Source organism: Mustela nigripes, chromosome 17, assembly GCF_022355385.1.
Source record: "Mustela nigripes isolate SB6536 chromosome 17, MUSNIG.SB6536, whole genome shotgun sequence".
NCBI lineage: Eukaryota > Metazoa > Chordata > Mammalia > Carnivora > Mustelidae > Mustela > Mustela nigripes.
The window spans coordinates 47,584,364-47,607,772 of record NC_081573.1 but is presented as its reverse complement, the minus strand read 5'-3'; the positions used below and the strand labels follow the sequence as shown (position 1 = coordinate 47,607,772).

The 23,409-nt window shown below is 41.3% G+C and overlaps 1 protein-coding gene across 2 annotated transcripts in view; it reads left to right on the top strand.

Annotated features, from left to right (window-relative positions):
* GLG1 (golgi glycoprotein 1) overlaps window positions 1-23,409 on the top strand; it is a 162,112-nt gene that overhangs the window by 123,602 nt on the left and 15,101 nt on the right. For both annotated transcript variants that reach the window (XM_059383319.1, XM_059383318.1), the window contains exons 5-17: window positions 385-588; window positions 1,443-1,514; window positions 2,676-2,859; window positions 5,688-5,902; window positions 10,423-10,544; window positions 12,008-12,109; window positions 14,112-14,265; window positions 15,040-15,177; window positions 17,393-17,479; window positions 18,788-18,850; window positions 19,562-19,675; window positions 21,003-21,091; window positions 21,990-22,107. In XM_059383319.1, coding sequence (XP_059239302.1) covers window positions 385-588; window positions 1,443-1,514; window positions 2,676-2,859; window positions 5,688-5,902; window positions 10,423-10,544; window positions 12,008-12,109; window positions 14,112-14,265; window positions 15,040-15,177; window positions 17,393-17,479; window positions 18,788-18,850; window positions 19,562-19,675; window positions 21,003-21,091; window positions 21,990-22,107 — 1,662 coding nt within the window. The remainder of the gene's footprint in view (window positions 1-384; window positions 589-1,442; window positions 1,515-2,675; window positions 2,860-5,687; window positions 5,903-10,422; window positions 10,545-12,007; window positions 12,110-14,111; window positions 14,266-15,039; window positions 15,178-17,392; window positions 17,480-18,787; window positions 18,851-19,561; window positions 19,676-21,002; window positions 21,092-21,989; window positions 22,108-23,409) is intronic.

Below are 23,409 nucleotides of genomic sequence, written 5' to 3'. Positions count from 1 at the left end.
CAGAGATTTCTGCAGTGTTAATTCGGTATTGATATGAACCATGATCAGAGCATTGGGCTGATGTAAATTCTTAGAATTTTTCTGACGTTTTAAGCGCAAAGAATTCAGGTTTCTATTTCTAGTGCTAACTAAACTATACTTAAATATCCCAGGACCTCTCTTTCCATTTGTTGCATGCAAGTATCTGTTCTAAAGAAGAGTGTTGAGGGCATTTTCTGTAACTGCCACAGTGTGGTTGGTTCCCACCTCCTTTCTCAGCAGAGTACCAATAAGCCAACTATATATTGAATTGAGGTGGTGGTGGTTGTTTTTTTAAGCAAATGATGTTTAATTGAAACTCATTGTGGTGAGAGTTTTACAGTATTACTACCCTTGCTATTTTAGGATGCACATTCACAAGGTGAGGTGGTATCATGTTTGGAAAAGGGCCTGGTGAAAGAAGCAGAAGAGAGAGATCCCAAGATTCAAGTCTCTGAACTCTGCAAGAAAGCCATTCTGCGGGTGGCTGAGCTGTCCTCAGATGACTTTCATCTAGACCGGCATTTATATTTTGCTTGCCGAGATGATCGGGAGCGTTTTTGTGAAAACGTGAGTCAGCTCAGAAGCTCTTCTTCTCCTTTAAAATGTTTTTAATACCCTAGTCCAAAATGAAATAAACCAGCACACTCTCCTGTGTAGATACTAGGCAGTGAAATGGAAGGCGGAGTTGTTCCCAGGATAACAGAGAACGATGTTAGATGTTCAGCCTTGATGATTTAACATCTAGTTAACAGTTGGCTTCCGACAGTCTCCACACATTATTTTTTCTACTTTATCTCACTTCTCAATTTTAGATCTTGGAAGTCTATGTTATTTATATACTGGAATCCCATTTTACTGGGGAATCCTATTCACACCTATTCTATGGCTAAAACTGCCGTATTGCATGCTACATCTTTTTGGCTAAGATGAACAAAACAGCAGGTGGCTAACTTATAAAACTAAATCCTTGATTACTATCTCCAGACCTTACAGAAGACTTGCTAACGCTTATCTCCATCCTTCGAACAAAGAGCTGAGAGTAACTTGTGTGTACTCCCACCCTCTGCTCTTGAATTATTAGCAGCTTTAACTGTCAGAGCCACTGGTTATGAGTTTTATGGACTCCAGCATCAAGTCGTAAGAAATGACTCACCGACACTTCTCTTGGTTCCCTAAATAACAGTGTATCTGAGAACAAATGACAATAGCCAAGCATCATGGGAAAATTTTTTTCAGCTGTCTGCAATACTGTTTTCTACCAAAGGCTACTAAATGTTGTAAATGGCTGAGCCATTTGTTCAAAGGTACTCACGTTTATAATAATTTAAAGAAAGTTCTTTATAGGATCGTGGATAGTGCCCTGTCTAACTACTTAGCTAATTGTCGTCATCCACATGATCATGTGTGTGTTCATCTTACAGACGCAAGCTGGTGAAGGCAGAGTGTACAAATGCCTCTTTAACCATAAGTTTGAAGAATCCATGAGTGAGAAGGTAAGTATTACTTAGAAACAAACCAATATTTTATTCATTTCTTTAAAGTTCTCTTAAATCCTCTCAAACAATAGTCTTATAAGTTCGTATCAGAGTATGAAATGGCTGATAAAGCTTACCCTTTTCAGAGGCAAGACATTTGGCTTTTAGTAGAGAACCAAAGCATATTTCACTTAAGCCAAGAAAATGAAGCTTTGTAATATCTGGACATTGGGAAGCCCATTGGGAATCAACTTGGGGAGTAAAATTAGAGAATTGTGTATCGTAGTCACACTAAAGCCAGCCCTTCATACTCAGGAAACTCAGGCTAACCAAACCAATTACCTATTTAATTTTTCAGCAGCTGTTTCATCAAGCATTCTCATTACTATTAGTCCTCTGTCCCTGGATGAATGCAAGAATCTTTTATGACTTTTAAAAAGAAAATTATTCTTGGTTTTGCTCTCCTGCCATTTGCTTTCCCGGACATCTGAAGAAGTGTTTCAGTTGTTTCTATCATTTACTATTGAATAATTCTATTTTAAAAGCACAGAATGTAGCAGCATAACATAAGAATGTTATGTCAGCTGCCACTTTGATTTGTGTGAACTTGACTTGAGGGACACTGTGTAAAAGGAAGAGGGCTTGGTGAAGTCACTGTATTAGAGCCCACCAAGGGCTCGTGTGTGTAGGACAGCTGCTCTGCTACTACAGCAACCACTGGCGACTCAGGGTAGGAATCCAGGCCTTCCCCATCCATGCATCCCTACCTCCACACTAGTTTCGCACACTTGGATTGGAGGCTAACCAAGTTCAAAGGTAGGTGTTTTGATGACAGCTGCAGTTGTTGACATGTACTTTGCCATGAGCCTCTGTTGGCCCTAGAGGTCCCTGTGAACAGCAGAGGTCTTTATTGCCTTTTTTTTTTTTTTTAAAGATTTTATTTATTGGGGAGCCTGGGTGGCTCAGTGGGTTAAAGATTTTATTTATTTATTTGACAGAGAGAGATCACAAGTAGGCAGAGAGGCAGGCAGAGAGAGAGAGGAGGAAGCAGGCTCCCTGCTGAGCAGAGAGCCCGATGCGGGACTCGATCCCAGGACCCTGAGATCATGACCTGAGCCGAAGGCAGCGGCTTAACCCACTGAGCCACCCAGGTGCCCCTTTATTGCCCTTTTTATTCAGTGTCGAGAAGCGCTGACGACCCGCCAGAAGCTTATTGCCCAGGATTATAAAGTCAGTTATTCGTTGGCCAAATCCTGTAAGAGTGACCTGAAGAAATACCGGTGTAATGTGGAAAACCTTCCGCGGTCCCGGGAAGCCAGGCTCTCCTACCTTCTCATGTGTTTGGAGTCAGCCGTGCATAGAGGTAAGAGTTCATTTCTCTCTATCTTTTCAGTCCTTTTTGGATTCACGTCCTAAAGCCTCTTGTACCTGTAAATGTTATTTTCTTCCTGCATTTGCTGTTTTGAGCGCACCTGTGCCTTGCAACTCAGAAACCTTTCTTTGTAAGCGTAACTCAAGAACTGAAGGCTTGGTGTCCCGAAGCCTTTTTGAAGGCTCTTTCTTTTAGCTCAACAGTCCCCAATTTTTTTTCCCTATGTCTTTATTTGAGAGAGGGAGAGTGAGCAGAAGAGACAGGGAGAGAAAAGGAGCAGGGGAAGAAGCCAAGAGAGAAGCGGACTCCCTGCAGAGCAGGAAGCCCAACATGGGGCTCAGTCCTGGGATTTCAGGATCATGACCTGAGCCAAAGGTGGACACTTAATCGACTGAGCCACTCAGGTGCCCCCACCCTTTTAAGGAAGGTATATTTCTCAAATCCAATGATTTTAATTTTTTAAAATGCATGGTCAACATTTTTAGGAGAGTCAGGGTAGCATAATGATTTAACATACAAGCTTTGGGTCAGAGACATAGCTTTAAATTAAAAGCTCTATCATCAAATTAACTGGCTGGGTGACCATTGTTTACATTTCTTAATCTCTCCCCAAACTCATTTTTCTTATCTATAAAACAAAACTAATATTTATGGTGAGGATTTATTTATTTGTTTATGAAAATTAAATGAGGTTTTTTGGAATAGCACTTAGCATTCAATAAATGATAGGTACTATTATTGTTATAACACTAATGATATTAAGGAACTAGAAATTTGGGGGGCACCTGGGTGGCTTAGTGGGTTAAAGCTTCTGCCTTTGGCTCAGGTCATGATCCCAGAGTGCTGGGATCAAGCCCCACATCGGGCTGTCTGCTCAGTGGGGAGCCTGCTAACCCCAACCGCCACCTTTCTGCCTACTTGTGATCTCTGTCGGATAAATAAATAAAATCTTAAAAAGAAAAAAAAGAAACTAGAAAAAAAATTTTTTTTTAAGATTTTATTTATTTATCAGAGAGAGAGAAGGGGAGAGAGCAAGCACAGGCAGACAGAATGGCAGGCAGAGGCAGAGGGAGAAGCAGGCTCCCCGCTGAGCAAGGAGCCCGATATGGGACTCGATCCCAGGATGCTGGGATCATGACCTGAGCCGAAGGCAGCTGCTTAACCAACTGAGCCACCCAGGTGTCCCGAAACTAGAAATTTTTGAATCCAAAAGTCAACCCTGACAAAAGAGCCAAGATGGCTGTATAGAAGATCGGGGCTGTCTTTTGTAGTATTGGCTACAAGCTGTGAAGATGAAATGTCCTGGGACGTTAAAACTCTGAGCTTTTGATGAATTTTTTTTTTCCATACCTGGATAGTGGGGAAAAGCTCCTAACCTTGAAAGTGGTGGAGTAGCACCCAGGGACAGTGTGCATGGTCTTGAATTGAATATCAAAGGATGTTATAGAGACAATTGGAGAATGTTGACTATGGTCTGGATATTAGATAAAATGGCCCTAAAATGAAAGGTAGAGTTTATTAACTTACAAAAGAATATTCTAAGACAGTATACATAATACCATCTAATTTGGGTGCTTAAAAAAATGTTCTTAAATTGTAAATTAACAAGAAAAGAACGATTCAATAAATACATGGCCAAAGGCTACATGCAGATAATTCAGAAAAGTTACACAGATTGCTAATGTTAAAAAGACTGACCTTACTAAGTGTTGATAAGGGTATGGAAGAACTGGACTATTGAACACTACTGATGGGAACTTAAAAGTAGTACAATCATTTTGGAAAATAGTTTGCCAGTTTCTTAAAAGTTAAATATATTACCTACCATATGACTCAGCTGTATTTACCTAAGAGATACACAAGCATATATGCATATAAACTCTTAGACATGAATACCCAGAACAGCTTTATTTGTAATAGCCCAAAACTGGAAATGATCCAAATGTCCATCAGCAGTTGAAGGGATAAGCACATGGCAGTATATCCACATAATGGAATCATATTACTTGGCAATAAAAAGGAAGAATTGATAATACATGGATGAATTTAAAAATAGTTATGCTGAGTGGAAGAAGTTAGACCAAAAAAATGCATACCCTATGACTGTGTCTATATCAACTTCTAAAAAGTGGAAACTGGTAAACTAATCTGCAGTCACAGAAAGCAGCTCATTTTTTGCTCTAGGAGGGGTCTGGGGGAGAGAGGGAGGGAGAGGACCACAAGAAAATTCAGAAGTTAATGGATATGTTCAATATCTTGATTGTGGTGATGGCTTCAACAACATACACATATGTCAAACCTCTTCAGTTGTCTGCTTTGAAAATACAGCCTTTTTTAATGTTAATTATACCTTGGTAAAGTTGGGGTTTTTGTTGTTGTTGTTGTTTTTAATTTTCTTAAGTTTTCCCAGTTGGCATTTTTAGCTCAAGGAAGGAGGCTGGGGAGGCTATAGTGAATGTTTGAAATGTGGTCATTTTCACAGTCTTTAATTCTGTAGGCCATTAGAGATTATTCTTGTCTTTCATTGTTACCCCCATAATTATCTTATTGATAAGACTCCCATTGGCAAAGCATTTGCAGTTTTAGTTTAGTAGTATAAAATCTATGTAATGCAGAACACTGTCAAGATAAACCCTAGTCTCTGGAGTCTTAAACTCATTTTATGCCAATGAAGCTCTCTCTGTATTCTGAGCTTTTCAGTCTAGATGATGGCATGACTGGTATATTATATTCTGAAGTAGAACGTGTGCTTTTCTATGCAGTGATACCTGATTGTAATGCTCACCATCCATAATGTTGTGACTTTGCTCCTAACTTAGGGCGCCAGGTGAGCAGCGAGTGCCAGGGGGAGATGTTAGATTACCGGCGCATGTTGATGGAAGACTTTTCTTTGAGCCCTGAGATCATCCTGAGCTGTCGCGGGGAGATTGAACACCACTGTTCTGGATTACATCGAAAAGGGCGAACTCTGCATTGTCTGATGAAAGTAGTTCGTGGGGAAAAAGGGAACCTTGGAATGAACTGCCAGCAGGCGGTAAGGAAAAATTCTCTACTGCCCTTTTGTATGTTACATTCTGTCAGGTGAGGAGCCTCTTTCTGACACTGTCCCAGCTTCCTTTATCTGGATCATTTGTGACATCACATGAACATCGGGTACTAAGAACCAGACACAAAATATTGTTCTGGCATATCTTAATACGAACGTGGAATTGATTACAGAGGAGAAGTTTGGTTCATAAACAATAAATGGGGCTATATCCATAAAGAAATAGATAAAATGCATTGTCTGCTGAAGTTTTTAAAGGAGAGGGTAGCTTGCCAGATGGAATTTCTAAATTCAGAACCAAGACAGACCAGGTTCTGGTAAATCAGAAAACATCCTCCACCAAAAGAGGATTTGCCTGTCTCTATAGGTTCGATTGAGTTGAAGCTGAGAGAGAGCAGTAACAATTGAAATTTTCTAAGAGTTTGTTTTTATTACTGTTAGGCAACATACCATGAATTCCTGGCCTGAAGGATCAAGAGAGCATGTCATTTTAAAAAACCACACCATTTTTCTTGTTAGTAAGGCGACTGTGCATGGAAGGGCCTTTCTTTCTGTCCCCAAACTACCGTCAGTTCTATAAAGATATTTGGAAAAAACTAGTGTACTTCTTGAGAAGATAAAGTTAATTCTTTTTTTCCTTTTTTTCTTTTCTTTTCTTTCTTTCTTTCTTTCTTTTTTTTAAAGATTTTTATTATTTATTTATTTATTTATTTATTAAAGATTTTATTTATTTATTTGACAGACAGAGATTACAAGTAGGCAGAGAGGCAGCCAGAGAGAGGAGGAAGCAGGCTCCCTGCTGAGCTCGATCCCAGGACCCTGGGATCATGACCTGAGCTGAAGGCAGAGGCTTTAACCCACTGAGCCACCCAGGCACCCCCTTTTTTTTTTTTAAAGATAAAATTATTCTTGCTCCAGAGTTCACGAACAGTTGAGTAACTACAGATCAGGGATATAATATAAAGTTAATAAAATACTATAGATGCAGTGCATCTGTCATTACCATAGTCCATATTTATTATTTTTTACTAATAAGAGTCTTGGAACAGTTCTCAGTACCAAATGCAACGGTGGTACCCTATACAGTGTATCCCATACATCCCTTAGGATGCACAAAAGATAGCATTTAGTTTCGTATCCTACAGTAGGGAGTTGAGGTTCTTTACCCAGTGAAAGTTTAGAAGACCATAATACAGTTGATCTTTTTGTTGGCATTTTGATTAAAAATCGAGTATTTTAGAAAAATCAGAATTTTACAGTCTGAAACAAAATTCTCATAGAATTTTGATGTAGAGTAAAATTTCATCTTAGCTCCGTTTACTCACCCTGACTCAGAGTATACAGTAAATTGTACATCCTATGATGGAAAAAGTAGAAAAATACATAGACTCTTCTCCAAAATCTCAAACCCAGCTAGAAGTAGGGCTTCTGGAATCCGCTGTGGCTTCAGTTGGCACAGTGTATTTCTTCAGGAGCAGTCCTTGCTGGTGATTGTCCTAGGAAACCTCTACAACAATATGTGTGCCTGGGCCTCAGACCAAGTATGTATCAAAATAGCTCATATTTGCATCTCATTCTTTTTTTTTTTTTTTAAAGATTTTATTTATTTATTTGACAGAAATCACAAGTAGATGGAGAGTCAGGCAGAGAGAGAGAGAGGGAAGCAGGCTCCCTGCTGAGCAGAGAGCCCGATGTGGGACTCGATCCCAGGACCCTGAGATCATAACCTGAGCCGAAGGCAGCGGCTTAACCCACTGAGCCACCCAGGCACCCCTGCATCTCATTCTTAATGCAGCATATAAAAGAGGGAAGTGGTCAGGAATAAAACTCTTTTTACTGAGGCTACACTTGTACAAGATGTACAGAAAAAAAGAAGAGAAATTGGTTTAACTTTATTTCACGGCATCTACCTCCAGGGCTTTTTATAATTTAGTTTGTTATAAAGAACTAGTGAGTCAACTTGAAAGATAAATAAGGATGCCCGTCTCATGCTTTGTGCCTAGAAGAAAAGTGGTTCCAAACCTAGAGGATAGTCTCAAATAATGAAGTATGTGGTTTTGCCCACATCAAGTTTAGCCAAGTGGGAAATAAACACTGTATTTTGATTATAATGGACCCATGATTTTTAGTCTTTGCTCATCCATACTGAAGGAGTAAATGATCCGAAGGGAGAATATTTTCCTCAGTCGTTTTCGCCTACGTTATCCATCCTCAATCAAGTGGAAGAGTTTTTTGAAATAATAATTCTCTTTTTCAAAGTTCTCTTCCTTGATAGAGTAAGCTTCCGTGCGTGTCTATGGTTGGCCTCTAATTTTCCCTGTTCCTGCTTGGTGATGCTTTGACTCAGTGATCTCTCAACAAGTAGTAAACTGTGAAACGTCGATAATTTTTATCTTAATGAGTAGACACTTTTCCAAATGTACGATAATCATGAACTTACTAAATTCTCCTCAGTTATGAGTGAGCACATCTGGGCCCAGTTTCTCCCTGGCCAAAGATGACTGTGCGGTGTATTCTTAGACGAATTGTTTCTCAGAAGCATTTCCCTGGGTTTTTCCTAAGCAGTCAGGGGCTGGAATGATTATATAGTCATGTAGCAATTCATGTTCTTAGTGTTTATTTCCTACACTGCTGTCCCTGGATTCCAGAGTGGCAATGATCCCTTGAGCTGTTAGCGCAATAGCGTTGTAGGGCTTTCATTGTCTCCCTTTAGGTGCTGCAGTCTGGTGCACTCATGGTGAATTCTCAAGGTTGGCCTGTCAGTTGTAGATATTTAACTGATACACTTCTTGCAGAGACTTCCAGATTCCCATGATACTTATGACTTCCCTCAGAAGAAGATGTAAATATTTTGGTCTTTGTCAGCAACCGTCGTTACTAAAACTGGTAGTAGTCTATCAGCTAACCACAGCATTTTGTAGCTTCTCCAAATTGCTATCAAGAATTGGTATAAATAACTTCCATCCCAGAATACTGGAAATCTTTTCTATTTCTCTCTTCTTGATTGTTGATTTTAGGATAGAGAGAATTGGGATTTTCTTTTGTCATTTCCTTTTGATGTGTGTTCTCTGATCAGTGTGCGATGGGGTCATTGCTTTCATATGAGCCCCTGTGGGATTGTATCGGTCACATGAATGAGGATCAGAGAAGGCTGTCCTCCAGAGGCTACATCTATGACACGAAAAGGGTTCCAATTCTTTAACTTGGAAAAAAAAGGAACCCAAACCAGAAGGATTATAGTTTCCAAATTTGCTTTGTGTTATTTAAGATTCCCACCCCAAAATACCATCTGCTATCCATCTGTACTAATAATGGTCTTTTACGTACATAGAATGCTTTGCTGTTTATATAACCTTCTCCTATATATTACTCTTTCTTATAATCCTGTTCAGTTCAAGAAACTGCAACTGGAGGTTAATCATGCCGGTGCTCTCAGAGCTAATGTCTGGCAGAGCCAGAACTATTAATAGAACTCAGGGGGCCGCCTGGGTGGCTCAGTTGATTAAGCGGCTTCCTTCAGATCAGGTCATGATCCGTGGGTCCTGGGATCGAGCCCATATCCAGCTCCCTGCTCAGTGGGGAGCCTGCTGCTCCCTCTTCCTCTGCAGCCCCCCTGCTTGTACTCTCTCTCAAATAAATAAATAAATAAAATCTTAAAACAAAAAACTCAGGTCTTCTGATCTTAATTTAGAGCTTTTTCCTCTGTGCCCCAACTGCCGTCTCCTCAAAGACAGGAAAAAAGAAGTAGAGGCACGTCTTCTCATGCTTTCACTTTATTCCATAACGAAGAACGGACCAGGCAGAAGTAAATGTTAAAGAAGTAAATGTTAAAGTAAATGTTAAAGAAAATACCCTGATTTTCAACTGCATAATGACAAGTATTTTGGGGGGATATGTTTAACAAGGAAGCTGTGGTTTACCTCTTAGTTGTATAAAAGATAATTTGGGAAAAATGGGAGTTATAAGTATTCTTGTTTTTTGCAATTGATATTTCTTGCAAGTTAAATGAAATCTCTCCTCTGTTTTTAATAACATGGAGCGTGCCTGTCTTAATGCCAGTGTATTGGCAGCAAGATTCAAATTCTAGATTCTTATGACCAAATTAGGTATTTGACTAGAAATGTCTTCTATTTACCCTTCTCCACTCAATTCTGGCTTGGCCATGAGTGTCAAATTTAGCAATCTGATTTAACGAGCAGGCAGACAGGAAGGAAAAGGCAGACTTTATATTGCAAAGACCTTTTGCATTGCAAATGCCCAGGGATAATCCAGACAGGTAGGCAAGCAATCCCCACCATGGCTAATACAGAAAAACTTGCACTGGAGACAGAGAAACCAGTGGAAGGTATTTGGGGCGAGCTGTTGAGCTTAGCTGGTGACAAGTGTAATACCTTGTTAAAAGTCCACTGTGATGTACCAGACCTAGTAACTGTGTGAAGAAATGACTTTGCTCTTCCCTGATGAGTAAGTGACTTTCTTCTTTCTTAATTTTTTTTTTTTTAATCCAGCTGCAAACACTGATTCAGGAGACTGACCCTGGCGCAGATTACCGCATTGATAGAGCTCTGAATGAAGCTTGTGAATCTGTGATACAGACAGCCTGCAAACACATAAGATCGGGAGACCCAATGTAGGTTATCTTATTTGGGGTATTTTATTTGGCAGTGTATTATTGAGAACATTCCTTTAAATGATTTTTGGATGGTTTTAACATCTTAACTAAAATTGTGTTAAACAGAAACACATAGCAACTTTTGTTAAAACCAGTATTGGAATTTAGACTTCCACTCTGCCTCCTGCATGATGTAGATACTAGACCCGGCATTGTGATGATGTTTATTGACTGTGACTGAGCGTGTATGGGCCTGTACCTTAGGCCACTGAATAATTCTGTTTAATGATCAAATAAAAAACAAAAGAGAGAAACACCCAGGGTAAAATGACACATACTTTGTCTCTATAATACTTTCATCATGTTTGTATAGTGATTTGTTATATATATTGTATAATTGATAATTGTTAGAAATTCTTTTATTATAGTTGAAATAATGTGGTTGTGTTGTGGTTGAAGGACGTAATCATGGACAAAGGGAACTCCGAAGTTGCATCCAGAAAAGCTATAAAGTGCTATAATACAGTATTTGAATCTCATGTAGTAGTTTTATTCCATATGATGCGAAAACAGCTCTTAAGACCAGGTTGCAAGTAAAGAACATGTTTCCCACTCTGCAGAAACCTTTGTAGCTCACGGTCAGCAGTACCCAGCAAGAGCATGAATACAGTTGATGTTTGTCATCACACTGCTGTGCATAGACTCCTGCTGTTGAGGCTGTGGCAGGGGATTAAAAAAAGATGTCCTTCTTTAAAGCTTTTGTGCAGTTGCAGGAGATAGACAAACACAGTGAAGACTAATTAAGAGTATTTACCAATATAAAAATAATTGCGTCAAGCATGAGGGGTCAGGGGTGAGGTAGGGAAGTGGGGAGAACTGCTATAGCTGAAAATCATTTGAAGATACTGTCAATCAAATGCAGTGTGTGTACATTTCTGGGTCATGGTTTGAACATAAAAAAGCACCACCAAATAATTGCAAAAATAATTTGAAAACTAATAGGATATTACATAACATTAAGGATTTTTAAAATTAATTTCTTCTGGTGGATTATGGTATTATGTCCTTATAGAGAAACACGCTCAAGAATTTATTAATAAAATGATATGGTATCTGCGATTTTCTTCAAAATATCAGCAAGGGGGAGTGTGTAGAATTAAAACAAACTTGGCCATAGGTTGATAAAGCTATGGGAAGGGAAAGGGGCTCTTAGGATACTTTACTTTTGTGTGTGTTGGAAAATTTTCCTAATAAACAGTTACAGCAACCATACTGATCTTATGCAAGCCGAGTCCCAGGTGCTGAGTGGCCCTGAAGTTGAGCGGTCACTATCAGACTAAGTCAATTTGAGTTATTCTCAGAGAAGTAAATCCCTGAGTGCCCTCAACAATAGCTCAAGGGCTTTTTCTACAGACCAAGGAAATAGTGGTGTGAGAGTTCCAATCCTGTTCTTAAAATTTCATCCCTGTTTTTATGCCCAGGATCCTCTCGTGCCTAATGGAACACTTATACACAGAGAAAATGGTGGAAGATTGTGAGCACCGTCTATTAGAACTGCAGTATTTCATCTCTCGAGATTGGAAGTGAGTATTTTGAAGCCAAAGTCAAGTGTAAGCCTTATCCTGTTCTCCTGTTTAGTCAGGATCCTCCTCTCTGGTTTGAAATAATTAGTAAGAATATGTTTTGCTTAAGTTCTGGGGTGCTGACACGTTCCAGTCCTCTGAAGAATAATATCTTTCTTCTTGCTTCCAGAATAGTATCTAAAAGCTGAGGCAGCCCTTGCAGGTCTGCCCCATGTGTCCCCGTTTACTACGACTTTGGAAATCAGAGTCAGGTGTTTCTGATACCACAGACATCCATCCTCAAAGAACTTGGGCATCTGTGGGGCAGCGGAAGCATCTTCAGATAGGTCTCTAAGCAGATAATAGTGTATTTTAATTTTTATTGATTTGTACTAGATATGGGAATTTACTTTTATTTCTCTATTCAAAGTTGCTGAATTTTCTATCTTAAGAAGCTCTTATCAATGAGTAACAACTTGATTCTCTAATTCTCTTCTTTTCTCGTACTGTTATCCAAAAAAAGGTGGGGTGGGAATCAACTAGGAGAAGAATTTATGTTACAGTCAGAATCAGTATAACTTAATGGCTTCACTGCCTTCCTCTTTACATGTTCTAGTTTGTCTTCCACCTGGAGAGTAGCTGGTACAGAGCCACTTGGGAAGCTGGCTGTCCCTCCTGTTCCCATGGGAGCTCAGCTACTTCCTGACTCAGTTTTAGCCAGTGTAGTTGCCTGGCGATTGAATATGTTACCCACATACTTCAGTGGAAAGAGATGATTCAGAAGATTCAGTGTATTTTTTTAAAAGATTTTATTTATTTATTTTTATTTTGAGAGAGAGAGCACACATGGGCAGGGGGAGGGACAGAGAAAGAGGGAGAAAATCTCATGCAGACTCCATGCTGAGCGCAGAGCCCAATATCGGGGCTTGATCTCATGACCCTGAGATCATGACATAATCTGAAACCAAGAGTCGGACGCTCAACCGACTGAGCCTCCCAGGCACCCCAGATTCAATGTATTTTATTTCTGTTCCCTCAGATTAGCTCTGGAAAGGACTACAGAAAACTGTGTGGGTATTTCTCTGTACTTTCTCAGGCCAGCTAGACCAAAATAACAAGGTTTACTGAGGTTATTATTGCTCTAATCAAAATCATCTTAATTCCTCTTCTGTAACTCCTTCACCTATGATCACAAATTGCTTCATAGGTTTAAAAGCTACTCATTAGGCACGCCTGGGTGGCTCAGTTGGTTAAGCAGCTCCGTTCGGCTCAGGTCATGATCCCAGCGTCCTGGGATCGAGTCTCACATCGGGCTCCCTGCAGAGCAAGGAGCCCCATCCCCCCCTGACTCCGCCTGCCCCCCTGCCTGTGCTCGCTCTTGCTCTCCCCCTCTCTGAAAAAAAAAAAAATAAAATCTTTAAAAAAAAAAAAAAAAGCTACTCATTAAGTGTTAGCATTTCTCCTCCCATTCAGTAGCTGTCCCCCAAAGTTGACATTATGATGTGGATAGAATTAAGCATCCATTGGTCTGATCTGGAGAAACAGCAAGCTCATTGCCTTAATCCATTGTCTCCAGAGTTCAAAGTTAAATGTCACGTTTTTTAAAGTTAATAAGCATATTCAAGCAAACTAAAAATAGAATTTACTTACTGGGCATGAGAAGAAGAAAGAAACAATTTGACTAGAAGGCAAGTTGAGTTGGGAGATTCTGTTTATCTTGCCATTTCCTAATCTTATTAAATCTTGTCTATCAGGTAGGATTGAATTTCATTCATGTTTTGAGAAACCTTATTGAGTGAAGAGTTGTGAATCGCCTGGTGACAGCTCCAGGCCTCATTGTCTCACTTCAGCCAGGGCATGTTAGTGCTGAGTCCACTGTAATGTGCATCTTACGTAGCCAACATGGCCTCCTTGAGGTGGAACTTAAGCTTCTGCACCAAGGTCCCCAGACTTCTACCAATTGACCACTGTGTGTTCCTGAAGAACAAAATTCAGGAATATCTTTTAACTTTTACCCTTATAGGCTGGACCCTGTCTTATACCGCAAGTGCCAGGGAGATGCATCTCGTCTTTGCCACACCCATGGTTGGAATGAAACCAGTGAACTTATGCCTCCCGGAGCTGTGTTCTCTTGCTTGTATAGACACGCCTACCGCACTGAGGAACAGGGAAGGAGGGTATGCACCCAATATTGACTTCATTTCTTCTTATCTGCCATTTGTTTTTGAATTAGTTTGCTGTATATTGTTCTGATGTCTGCTGTCGTCGGAAACTTGATCTGTGTATGTGGCAGGGAAGGGCTGCTGCCCTTCTAGGAACTTCATTCAGTGAGTGCTCAGAGAGTTGCTTCACCAGCTTTCTTTCCATCTGATTTTATGTTTTCAACAAAGTATTTCAACAAAATTTTGGCAGACATTTTCAGTTTTTTCTTTAAATTACTGAAATCTAACTGACAAAGAGACAACTAAATATTGCTGCCCTAACTTCATTTAGCCTTAAGGATCCATTAGAAACTCTTCACCAGGATACAGATGGTTTTTAGGCTTGTTCCGAGCTAGGTAAATTTGAATTCAGTGTTCCTGACCCAGGTGTGTGTTCTCTTCTGAACAGAAGCTGGCATTCTACTCTGCATTCATAGAGTAGTAGCAGATTAGTTTTCCTAAACAAAAAACTTAAATCCAGTTCACTTTTTATCCATATACTCTGAGAAAAGGATGTTGTTTCATTCAGTATATTAGAAAACGTTGAATCTAATATCTCCTTCCTTGAGTTGTGGGTTTGTAGAAGCCTCCTAGAAGATTTAATCCTCACTCTGGAAGAGATATGGGTTATAAAGTTCGTATAAATAGCTATAACATTATTAGTTTCCTAACGCCAGATTTCCTTTATGTGTTGTCTTTTTGTTTTGGTTCTGTACTTTTAAAGTATTTTGCTTATTCTTTCTCATATAGCTGTCTCGGGAGTGCCGAGCTGAGGTGCAGAGGATCCTACATCAACGTGCCATGGATGTTAAGCTGGATCCTGCCCTCCAGGATAAGTGCCTGATTGATCTGGGAAAATGGTGCAGTGAGAAAACAGAGACCGGACAGGTAACTGACATAGCTATACCTGTTTATCTTATAATAATAATAATAATAATAATAATAATATTCATGATGAACACTTTACATAGAGTACAAATGCTATAAAATGTATCTCTATTTTTGTTACATAATTCTATATCTTCTTCATAAGAAATCCTAAGGAAAATTTTCCCTTTGTTCTCTTTATCAGGAATAATTATACTTTTCCAAAGCAGTTGTTTTGCTTATATATTATGGTTACTGTATTTTGTAAATGATTTTCCCTCTTTGTGTTGCCTGTTAAAAAACCTGGCTCCAAAGTTATGGCTTGCCTGTAGCAAGTATGTAAGATTTTGTGGCGGGCATTTTGTGTACCAAGCTTACTGCTAGCTTCATCCCACACTTTTTTTTTTACCATGCTTTCTTTTCCTTTTTTTTTTTTTTTTTTAATTTGTTTTCAAGTTATTTTATATTGCTTTTTTTTTTTCTTTTCTCACCTTTATAAGGTACATTAAAGTCCTTTTGAGGGAGGGCAGGGTATCAACATAAACATAAATAAATACTGGCATGCGTGAATAGTGTGCATGTTTATTTTTTCCATTTAGTGATTGACAAATTTGAAGCCCATAGGAGTGAAGTGTATTGACTTCCTTGGTTACTACTCAGGTCTAATCCTTGCCACACATCAGGTCCATTGTCTTACAACCTCTTTATACAGGGGAGTGTAGAGAAGAAACAGCCCCCAAGAATTACATGCATGTTACGAATGGTTCCTAAAATTTTGTGCCTGGTTTGAAAAACGGAAAAGCTACATTAGTACATTCTAGCACAATAAGTTAGGAGGGAGATTTGTCTTCTGTCTTAAGGCAGGGAAACCAAGCATGGAGGAGTAACTACTTGTTTAAAGCTCCAGTAATACTAGAACAAGGTGTGAACTTGGGTTTCCAGATTCCACTTTTACTACTCCAGAACATCCTCTGGGATTAACTACCAGCAACTCACCATGAGCAGGAGTTGGGCATTTTTAAGAAGCAGCACTGGCTTGCTACTCAGATCTGTTGGCCCTGCCAATATCATTTTCAGCAGTCTGCTTCCTGGGCCTGCTGCAGTTCTGTCAATTTTATTGTGAGAAAATGCCTGCAGTTGAGCTTTCTGTTGCCTTTGTCTAACAAAACAAAGGATGTGGTCATATGGAATCCCAGAGAACAGTTTCCTTTCACACCCCCTTCAAAGTAACATTGAGGAAGCTGCACTGTATTGCCCCCCCATCGCTGTGAAGCTCCAGTTAGGAAAGGGTTCTGTGAATGGGATTTTTCCCTTAGCCATTTCTCTTACTCCAGAGGTTTTATGCATGTTCCTTCAGGGTTCTTTACCCCCTTTCTGGCTATTGTATAACTCCTCCAACCCTGCTTGTCCATTCCTATTCTAATTCTAAAACAGATTCTTGCAGATACTAAGTTAAACTTGGTCCTTTAATAGAGCCTTTGCCGAGAAATAGCTGTTGATAGCTTTGGGAAAGTGAGCTCCTGTTCTGCTTAAAACCTCTAAATTTCTAAAAGGAATAGTAATGGATTGATGGTACAAAGTCACTCTAGGTCAGGTTCCAAAGCCCAGACAAGATAGCTTTTTGATGCCCAAACCCTAGGGTGCTCACTTGCTCTGCAGTTTCCCTCAGGACCCTTCCATGTGGGCTAGGATTAGAATCCCAGGTTTGACTGGGAGGAGCTGTCAGCTCTATCCTGGATTTTGGACACCAGGTCCCAACCTGCGTTGCTTCTGAAGGATCTTAAAATACTGCATGTCATTCTACTGTGACTCTGTTGTTCACTAATTATTATTGACATGCAGATTTAAAACAGGAGCAAAGATACCAAAACACAGATTTAAAAAATGGAATGACAGGTTGTTAATGGAATAGAGTAAAGGCCTGACAAAATTTTTAGACACTGAGGACATCTGAACATTGATTCTTGTTGGACTTATCGATTTGGCCTTCTGGAGGATTTGTATGGCGCTTGTTTCCCCTTGACCCTATCAACCACCCTGTTACATCAAGTGCTTATCTTCTCTACAATCCTGGTTTGGGAACTCAAATAAAGCTTTAGTGTTCCGTTCAGTGAAATAGTCTTTAAAAAGAAAAGATAAGAAGGACCACTGCAAAGGAAATAGATACTGTTCTCTCGGCTTCCCTTGTTCATTTATATAATTGAAAAATGCCAGGGGATTGCTTTCTTATTTGCAGGAGCTTGAGTGCCTCCAGGACCACCTTGACGACCTGGCTGTAGAGTGCAGAGATATAGTCGGCAACCTCACCGAGTTAGAATCCGAGGTAAGCGACTTGTGGCTCAGAGACTATGGGCATCCTGTCAGGGGCTCTTTTCCTGCCCTTTCTCTGCCCCTGAGAGGGCCCATTCCCTTCGTTGGCTTTACAAAGCAGTACATTGTGTTGCTTCCTGAACCCCTTTTCTCATCTCCAGAGAAATGTGCTAGACACTTAGCCCTTTGGTTTTCTTCAAAAATTAGAATTAGACCAATCTTTTTCCTCCCCTTTAAGAAAAGATAGCAGCTGTGCTTCAGATCACTTAATCACATGCATGAATAGTCCAAGCATTCCTGTTCCTGTTCTCTTAGCTCTTTCAGTTAGGTCATCTGGCACTGTTTGTGTCATCAGTAATAAAATAAAAGCCTGGGATTTCCACTTAAACGTGGAAGACTGAATATGTGTGTTTACCCCTGTTTCATCCTGAAACCCACAGAAATATTAAAAAAGAAGTTAGAAAGTCTCGTAAGCATAGACATATTATTTAGAAATACAGAGAGCATTACTGGGGAGAGAGCAGCTAAAAAATGTTAATAAAATTGTCTTATGGGAGTAGAAATCAGGGAAATGGGGGATTGCTCTTTTTTTTTCTTATTTTAAGCTTTTTAGAACAGTTCGAGTTGGCAATATATAAAATTACATTTCCCAGCTAGTCTTTTTTTTTCTTTTTTGCTTTTTTGCTTTCTATTTTTCAAAAGTTTATTGCTTTCTTTCATCTTGTATCATCTGCCTTCTCCCATTCTCATTGTCCTTTTAGGCTTAGGAGGACATTTTGGGGTGTGTCCCTCATGAAAGGGAGTTGTTATTTCAGCAGCTAGTGCGGCACAGAGGTTACTGTCTGCTTAAAGACATTCGTGTGCATCCCCCAGAGGCAGTGGTTTGTCATCAGTTTGGGGAGCTTATAAACTGAAGACAGATGTCAGTTACCCGCATTTTCATTTGGAACTGCTTAGCCATTTGGAAAAAGTCCAAAAGCTAAACTCCAGGATTACTGTTAAGTGTTTTTTCCTCTGCACTGTTCTTAATTCTGCCTTCTCTTTTTTTTTGCTCCGGCTCATGGGGTATCTACCTCTAGAAAAACTTGCCCTTTAGAATATAATGGAGGAACAGTTCAGTCTGTGCTGGGGCTCGCTAACCTAAAAACTAGAATTGCTCCCAAATGTACGTCTTAGATTATTTGTCCATCAGTTGCTACTGATTTAGAAACACAAACTGCGTGCTCGCTTCGGCAGCACATACACAGAAACACAAACTGCCACTCTTGCCACAAATAGCTCCTTCTAAAGCAGAATTATTAATATGTTTAATCTTCTACAGGACATTCAAATAGAAGCCTTGCTGATGAGAGCCTGTGAGCCCATAATTCAGAACTTTTGCCATGTGAGTAATGTCTGGAGAAACAGAAGAGGCATAAACCAAATTCACTGGGACTTTGGCCCTCAAGTATATTGCACTTAATCTCTCCAGCATATATGACTCCTGAGTGAAAGTTGAAAATGTAAACAGACTCGGGGCGGGGTTGGGGGGGGGCACGATCCTGGAAAACCTTATCTGATTGTGCTTGGGAGGTGCCCTGGTACGAGGTTGGCAGGTTGGCGCCCGACTGCTGAGGTGCTTCCTCTACATTATCTCAGGCTTTCTTAGCACTGATGATAGCTTCTCCTTGTAAATTGAATGAATTCTGTTACTTTATTAGTTTATTCACTTGTTGAACTAGCTAAATGGTGGGGGTGTTGTCATGCGGGAACCATAAGGATCTGACAATCAGGAGACAGCATTGGGTGTGATTGTGAAGCCAGCTGCTGACAGTATGGGGTGGGGGTGGGGGGGAGGAGTGGGTGGGGGGCGCGAAGCCCCGCACAGGACATGTTCTTGTCGCAGCTTGGTGCAGGGCAATTTGCTGTGCAACTTTTAGTCCACTGAATGTTTATCCCTTATAATTTCTTAGGCTGATTTTGATATAAATTATGATATATCATGTTGAGGGTGGCCCTAGAGTCAGTCTAGTTTTCATTTCTTTTATAAACTGGGGTGCAAGATTTGTCCATTAATTGTTAGAAATGAAGTGTAAATGTGCACTGCCTTCCCCAGGACGTGGCAGATAACCAGATCGACTCTGGGGACCTTATGGAGTGTCTGATTCAGAACAAACACCAGAAGGATATGAATGAGAAGTGTGCCATTGGAGTCACCCACTTCCAGCTGGTCAGTAATACCAGGCAAACCCTGCCTGTCTTGGCTGCCTGGATGCTTCTGAATTCCTTTCTCTTCCAGAGCGTCAGAGTACCTCTTCTATGAGAAATCATTTTTTCCAAATATGCCTTTTCCAGGTTCTCAGAAACAGTGGTCTTTATCCACTATGGCCAGGCACAATGGCAAGTTGGGAATGCAATGCTAAGTAAGATGGGAGTCTGTTAAAAAAAAAAAAAAAATTTTTTTTAAAAAGATGGAGTCTGTATCCTTAGGGAACAGGCAGCCCAGTGGGGATAGAGATGAGTGACATTGCTTGCTTTTGTCAGGTGTGTTAGCCTTTGTTTACGTGGCTGGTATCAGTGGGATTGCTATTTCATGTCTCTGTTCAGTGCAGCAGGCCAAATGTCTATCAGTACACTAGACCCTAAGCCTTTTTCTCTTTTAAATCCTATTGCCAGGGGCGCCTGGGTAGCTCAGTGGTTTGGGCTGCTGCCTTCGGCTCGGGTCATGATCTCAGAGTCCTGGGATCGAGCCCCGCATCCTGCTCTCTGCTCCGCAGGGAGCCTGCTTCCCTCTCTCTCTCTCTCTCTCTCTGCCTGCCTCTCTGCCTACTTGTGATCTCTGTCTGTCAAATAAATAAAATCTTTAAAAAAATAATAATAAAAATAAAATAAATAAATCCTATTGCCATATCAGGTCTGACATCCAAATAAGGTTAAACTGTATTCAGAGTTGGCACAGATCTAAAGGAAGTGTTTCCGGTAAAGCAAGCTCTTCCTTCCCACGAGGATGAAATCTGTCATCTGTATAAAATTGATCTCTTCTTGGGGCCTTGCGTTTATCATTTGCCTTTACCAAATGATATTGAGGGCCTCTGAGGGCACCCACCCAGACAGTGGGCTCCTTGAGCAGACAAAGCCTGCCCTTGTCAGTTCTATGTTCTAATAAGAGAAAGACACAAAAACACATTTAAACGTCAGTACAGTCTCGGGTGGGCCTGTGAGGAAAAATAAAGCCACCTACAGGGTGGAGGGTGAAGGCGCAAGGGGTCTTCAGAAGGAGGTGTTTGACTAAACGTGCCAAGGAGCTGACAGAGCAAACCATGGGGGATCTGGGAGAAGAAGAGCCCTTTTGGCAGAGGGAGCAGCGTGACTAGAGTGAGAGGGAAGCCAGAGTGGCCATAGCAGCGGGAGGAATGAGGAGGTGGGTCAGTCGTAAAGCCCGAGACAGAAGAGGAGTTGCGTAGGGCCTGGAATGCGGGCATCTGCACTCTTCGTGCGTGTTGCTGATTGGAATGTGCCACAGAGCTGCTCATTTTCTTTCACATCATCTTCTTCAGGTGCAGATGAAGGATTTTCGGTTCTCTTACAAGTTTAAAATGGCCTGCAAGGAAGACGTGTTGAAGCTTTGCCCCAACATAAAAAAGAAGTATGTAGCTTTTCTTGATTCATTCTTCTTCCCGGAAGTCTGGACAAATACCCTGTGTTCTGGGAGGGTTAGCCTTGGAGGCCAGCACACGCTGTGGTAGTATGGCCAAGCACTCGGATTGTGTGGCCAGATCATCTTTACAGCTGCCTGGAGCCACAGGGGACCCAGGCAGTTCTGCTGTGGAGTGGCCTGGAGGCCGATTGTACTGTTCCCAGGTTCGAGCTGTCCGACTGAGGAGGCAGATTCAGGTTGCACGCTGAGAGGAGCAAATTGCAGCGTGAGTGAGAGGTTAACTGACTTCCCCCCAACATCATCCCATTACGTCAGCTCTTCCAGAGAGCAGCAGGGGTTTTTACTGAGTTAAGAGGTATAGTGAAGGAACACACACTTGATTCATTTAAGAATCAGGTCTCAATGAGGAGAGTGATGAGTTTTTACCATATGGCTGCCCCAGTTCTTCCATCTCACTCTTTGCAAAGGTACATTTCTAGAACACATCCTCCTCGTATAAACCAAGTTCCCATTTTGCTTAGGTTTCTGTACCTTTCAGAAATGGACTTCACCGTTCATCAAAGACACAATCTAGTTAAGAGCCGCATTCCTCTCTGGTCACATGTTTGTAACAAAACAAGCATTGAACTGTCCTTGCGTACCTGTCCCCCCGCCCCAGCCTCCCCGCCAGTCAGGATGCGCCTTCAGCCATTTGTAACATACACAATCAGATTACTGCTTTCGGGGCTCTGAAAACACAGTGAGACTTCTAGAAAGAGCATTCAGAAGCATGGTAAAGGGAGTCATGCACTCTGGGGTGGTGGTGTGGCCCCTGCCTCAGCCTGGCTCTGGGCCCTCTGCCCTCCTGTGGCTCCAGCCAGTCTCAGCCTTCTCCTTTCCTTGACAGGGTGGACGTGGTGATCTGCCTGAGCACCACCGTGCGCAATGACACTCTCCAGGAAGCCAAGGAACACAGGGTGTCCCTCAAGTGCCGCAAGCAGCTGCGGGTGGAAGAGCTAGAGATGGTAACGCCTCATAGCATGGCCTCCGGGCCCACAAACACAGGGTCTAGCAGCTTGGGGTGAAGGGTGAGGGCAGATTGGAAGATTTAGCCACTACTGTAATGGTTAAGACTTGGAGTCTTGTGCGAAAATTTTACCATGTGACAGCTTCCTGCTTCACTTTTCCTAAGTGATAAAATATTTCTACCACGTGTCACTGAAAGTTCAGCCTTAAGCATGTGACACAGTCATTGCATCAGTGATGCCCTCAAGGATCAAGGGTCTCTCCCTGTTGTCTCTGCTGTTTGTGGCACCATCTTTACAGCAATCCTGGTTTCCTTCACCATGGCTGCCTACAGTAGCCAGGCCACCTACTCCAAATTCGTGTCCAGCAGCAGACTAGAACAGGAGAAGCCTCCTCTCTTCCTGACGGCCTATAGCAAGGTCCTCCCCCTCAGTGTGTGTGTGTGTGTGTGTGTGTGGCTTTTTTGTTTTTGTTTTTGTTTTTATTGAGAGTGAGAGCATGAAGCTGGCCAAGGGGGTATGGGTGCAGAGGGAAAGGAAGAAGCAGGCTCCTCCCCACTGAGCAGGGATCCTGATGCACAGCTGGATCCTAGGACCCTGAAATCATGACCTGAGCCAAAATCAGATGCTTAACTGACTGAGCCACCCAGCCGTGCCTCCCTCAATTTTCATCTTTCAGTTTGAGACCTGTGCCCGCTCCCTGAGCAGCAGCACCCTCCAGGGGAGTGCTGCGCACGGGTGAACTAACGGGTCCTGAGGTGAGACAGCTGTCGGCAAGTCAGCTGCCGTGTGCGCTGTAAAAGGAAACCTCCTACTTTACTTTTGAGGTTAAACCATGTTAAGAAAACAGCTGAAAGTATGTTTAATATGTTCTGTATTGTGAATCATACTTAACTTCACCTCAGTCTAAGCAAAAACTAGTAACGAATACCAAATATCAGTAATACCACAAAAGCTGCATTACCAGATTTTCCCATAGGGTGGGAGTGAGTCAGTGATAATCACGTTTGACTGGAGCTGGCGTTGATGTCCTCTTGTAATGGAGACTTCGGGTCCCTAGCTCTGAACCTTACTCCTTCAGTAAAATAATAATAATAAAAGTAAGATCCTACATTTATATTACATGGTTTTGGCTTTCTGAAGTAGTTTCCGCATCATATGATCTAACTTCATGTCACAGCAGTGCTGTGAAGGGACCGGGCAGGTGACAGCATTTTGTTTTGCAAAGAAAGTCCAAGGCCATCTAGCTAGTTACCAGCGGGATTGAAACTAAATCCCAGCTTTCCTCGTACTGTGGTAGCC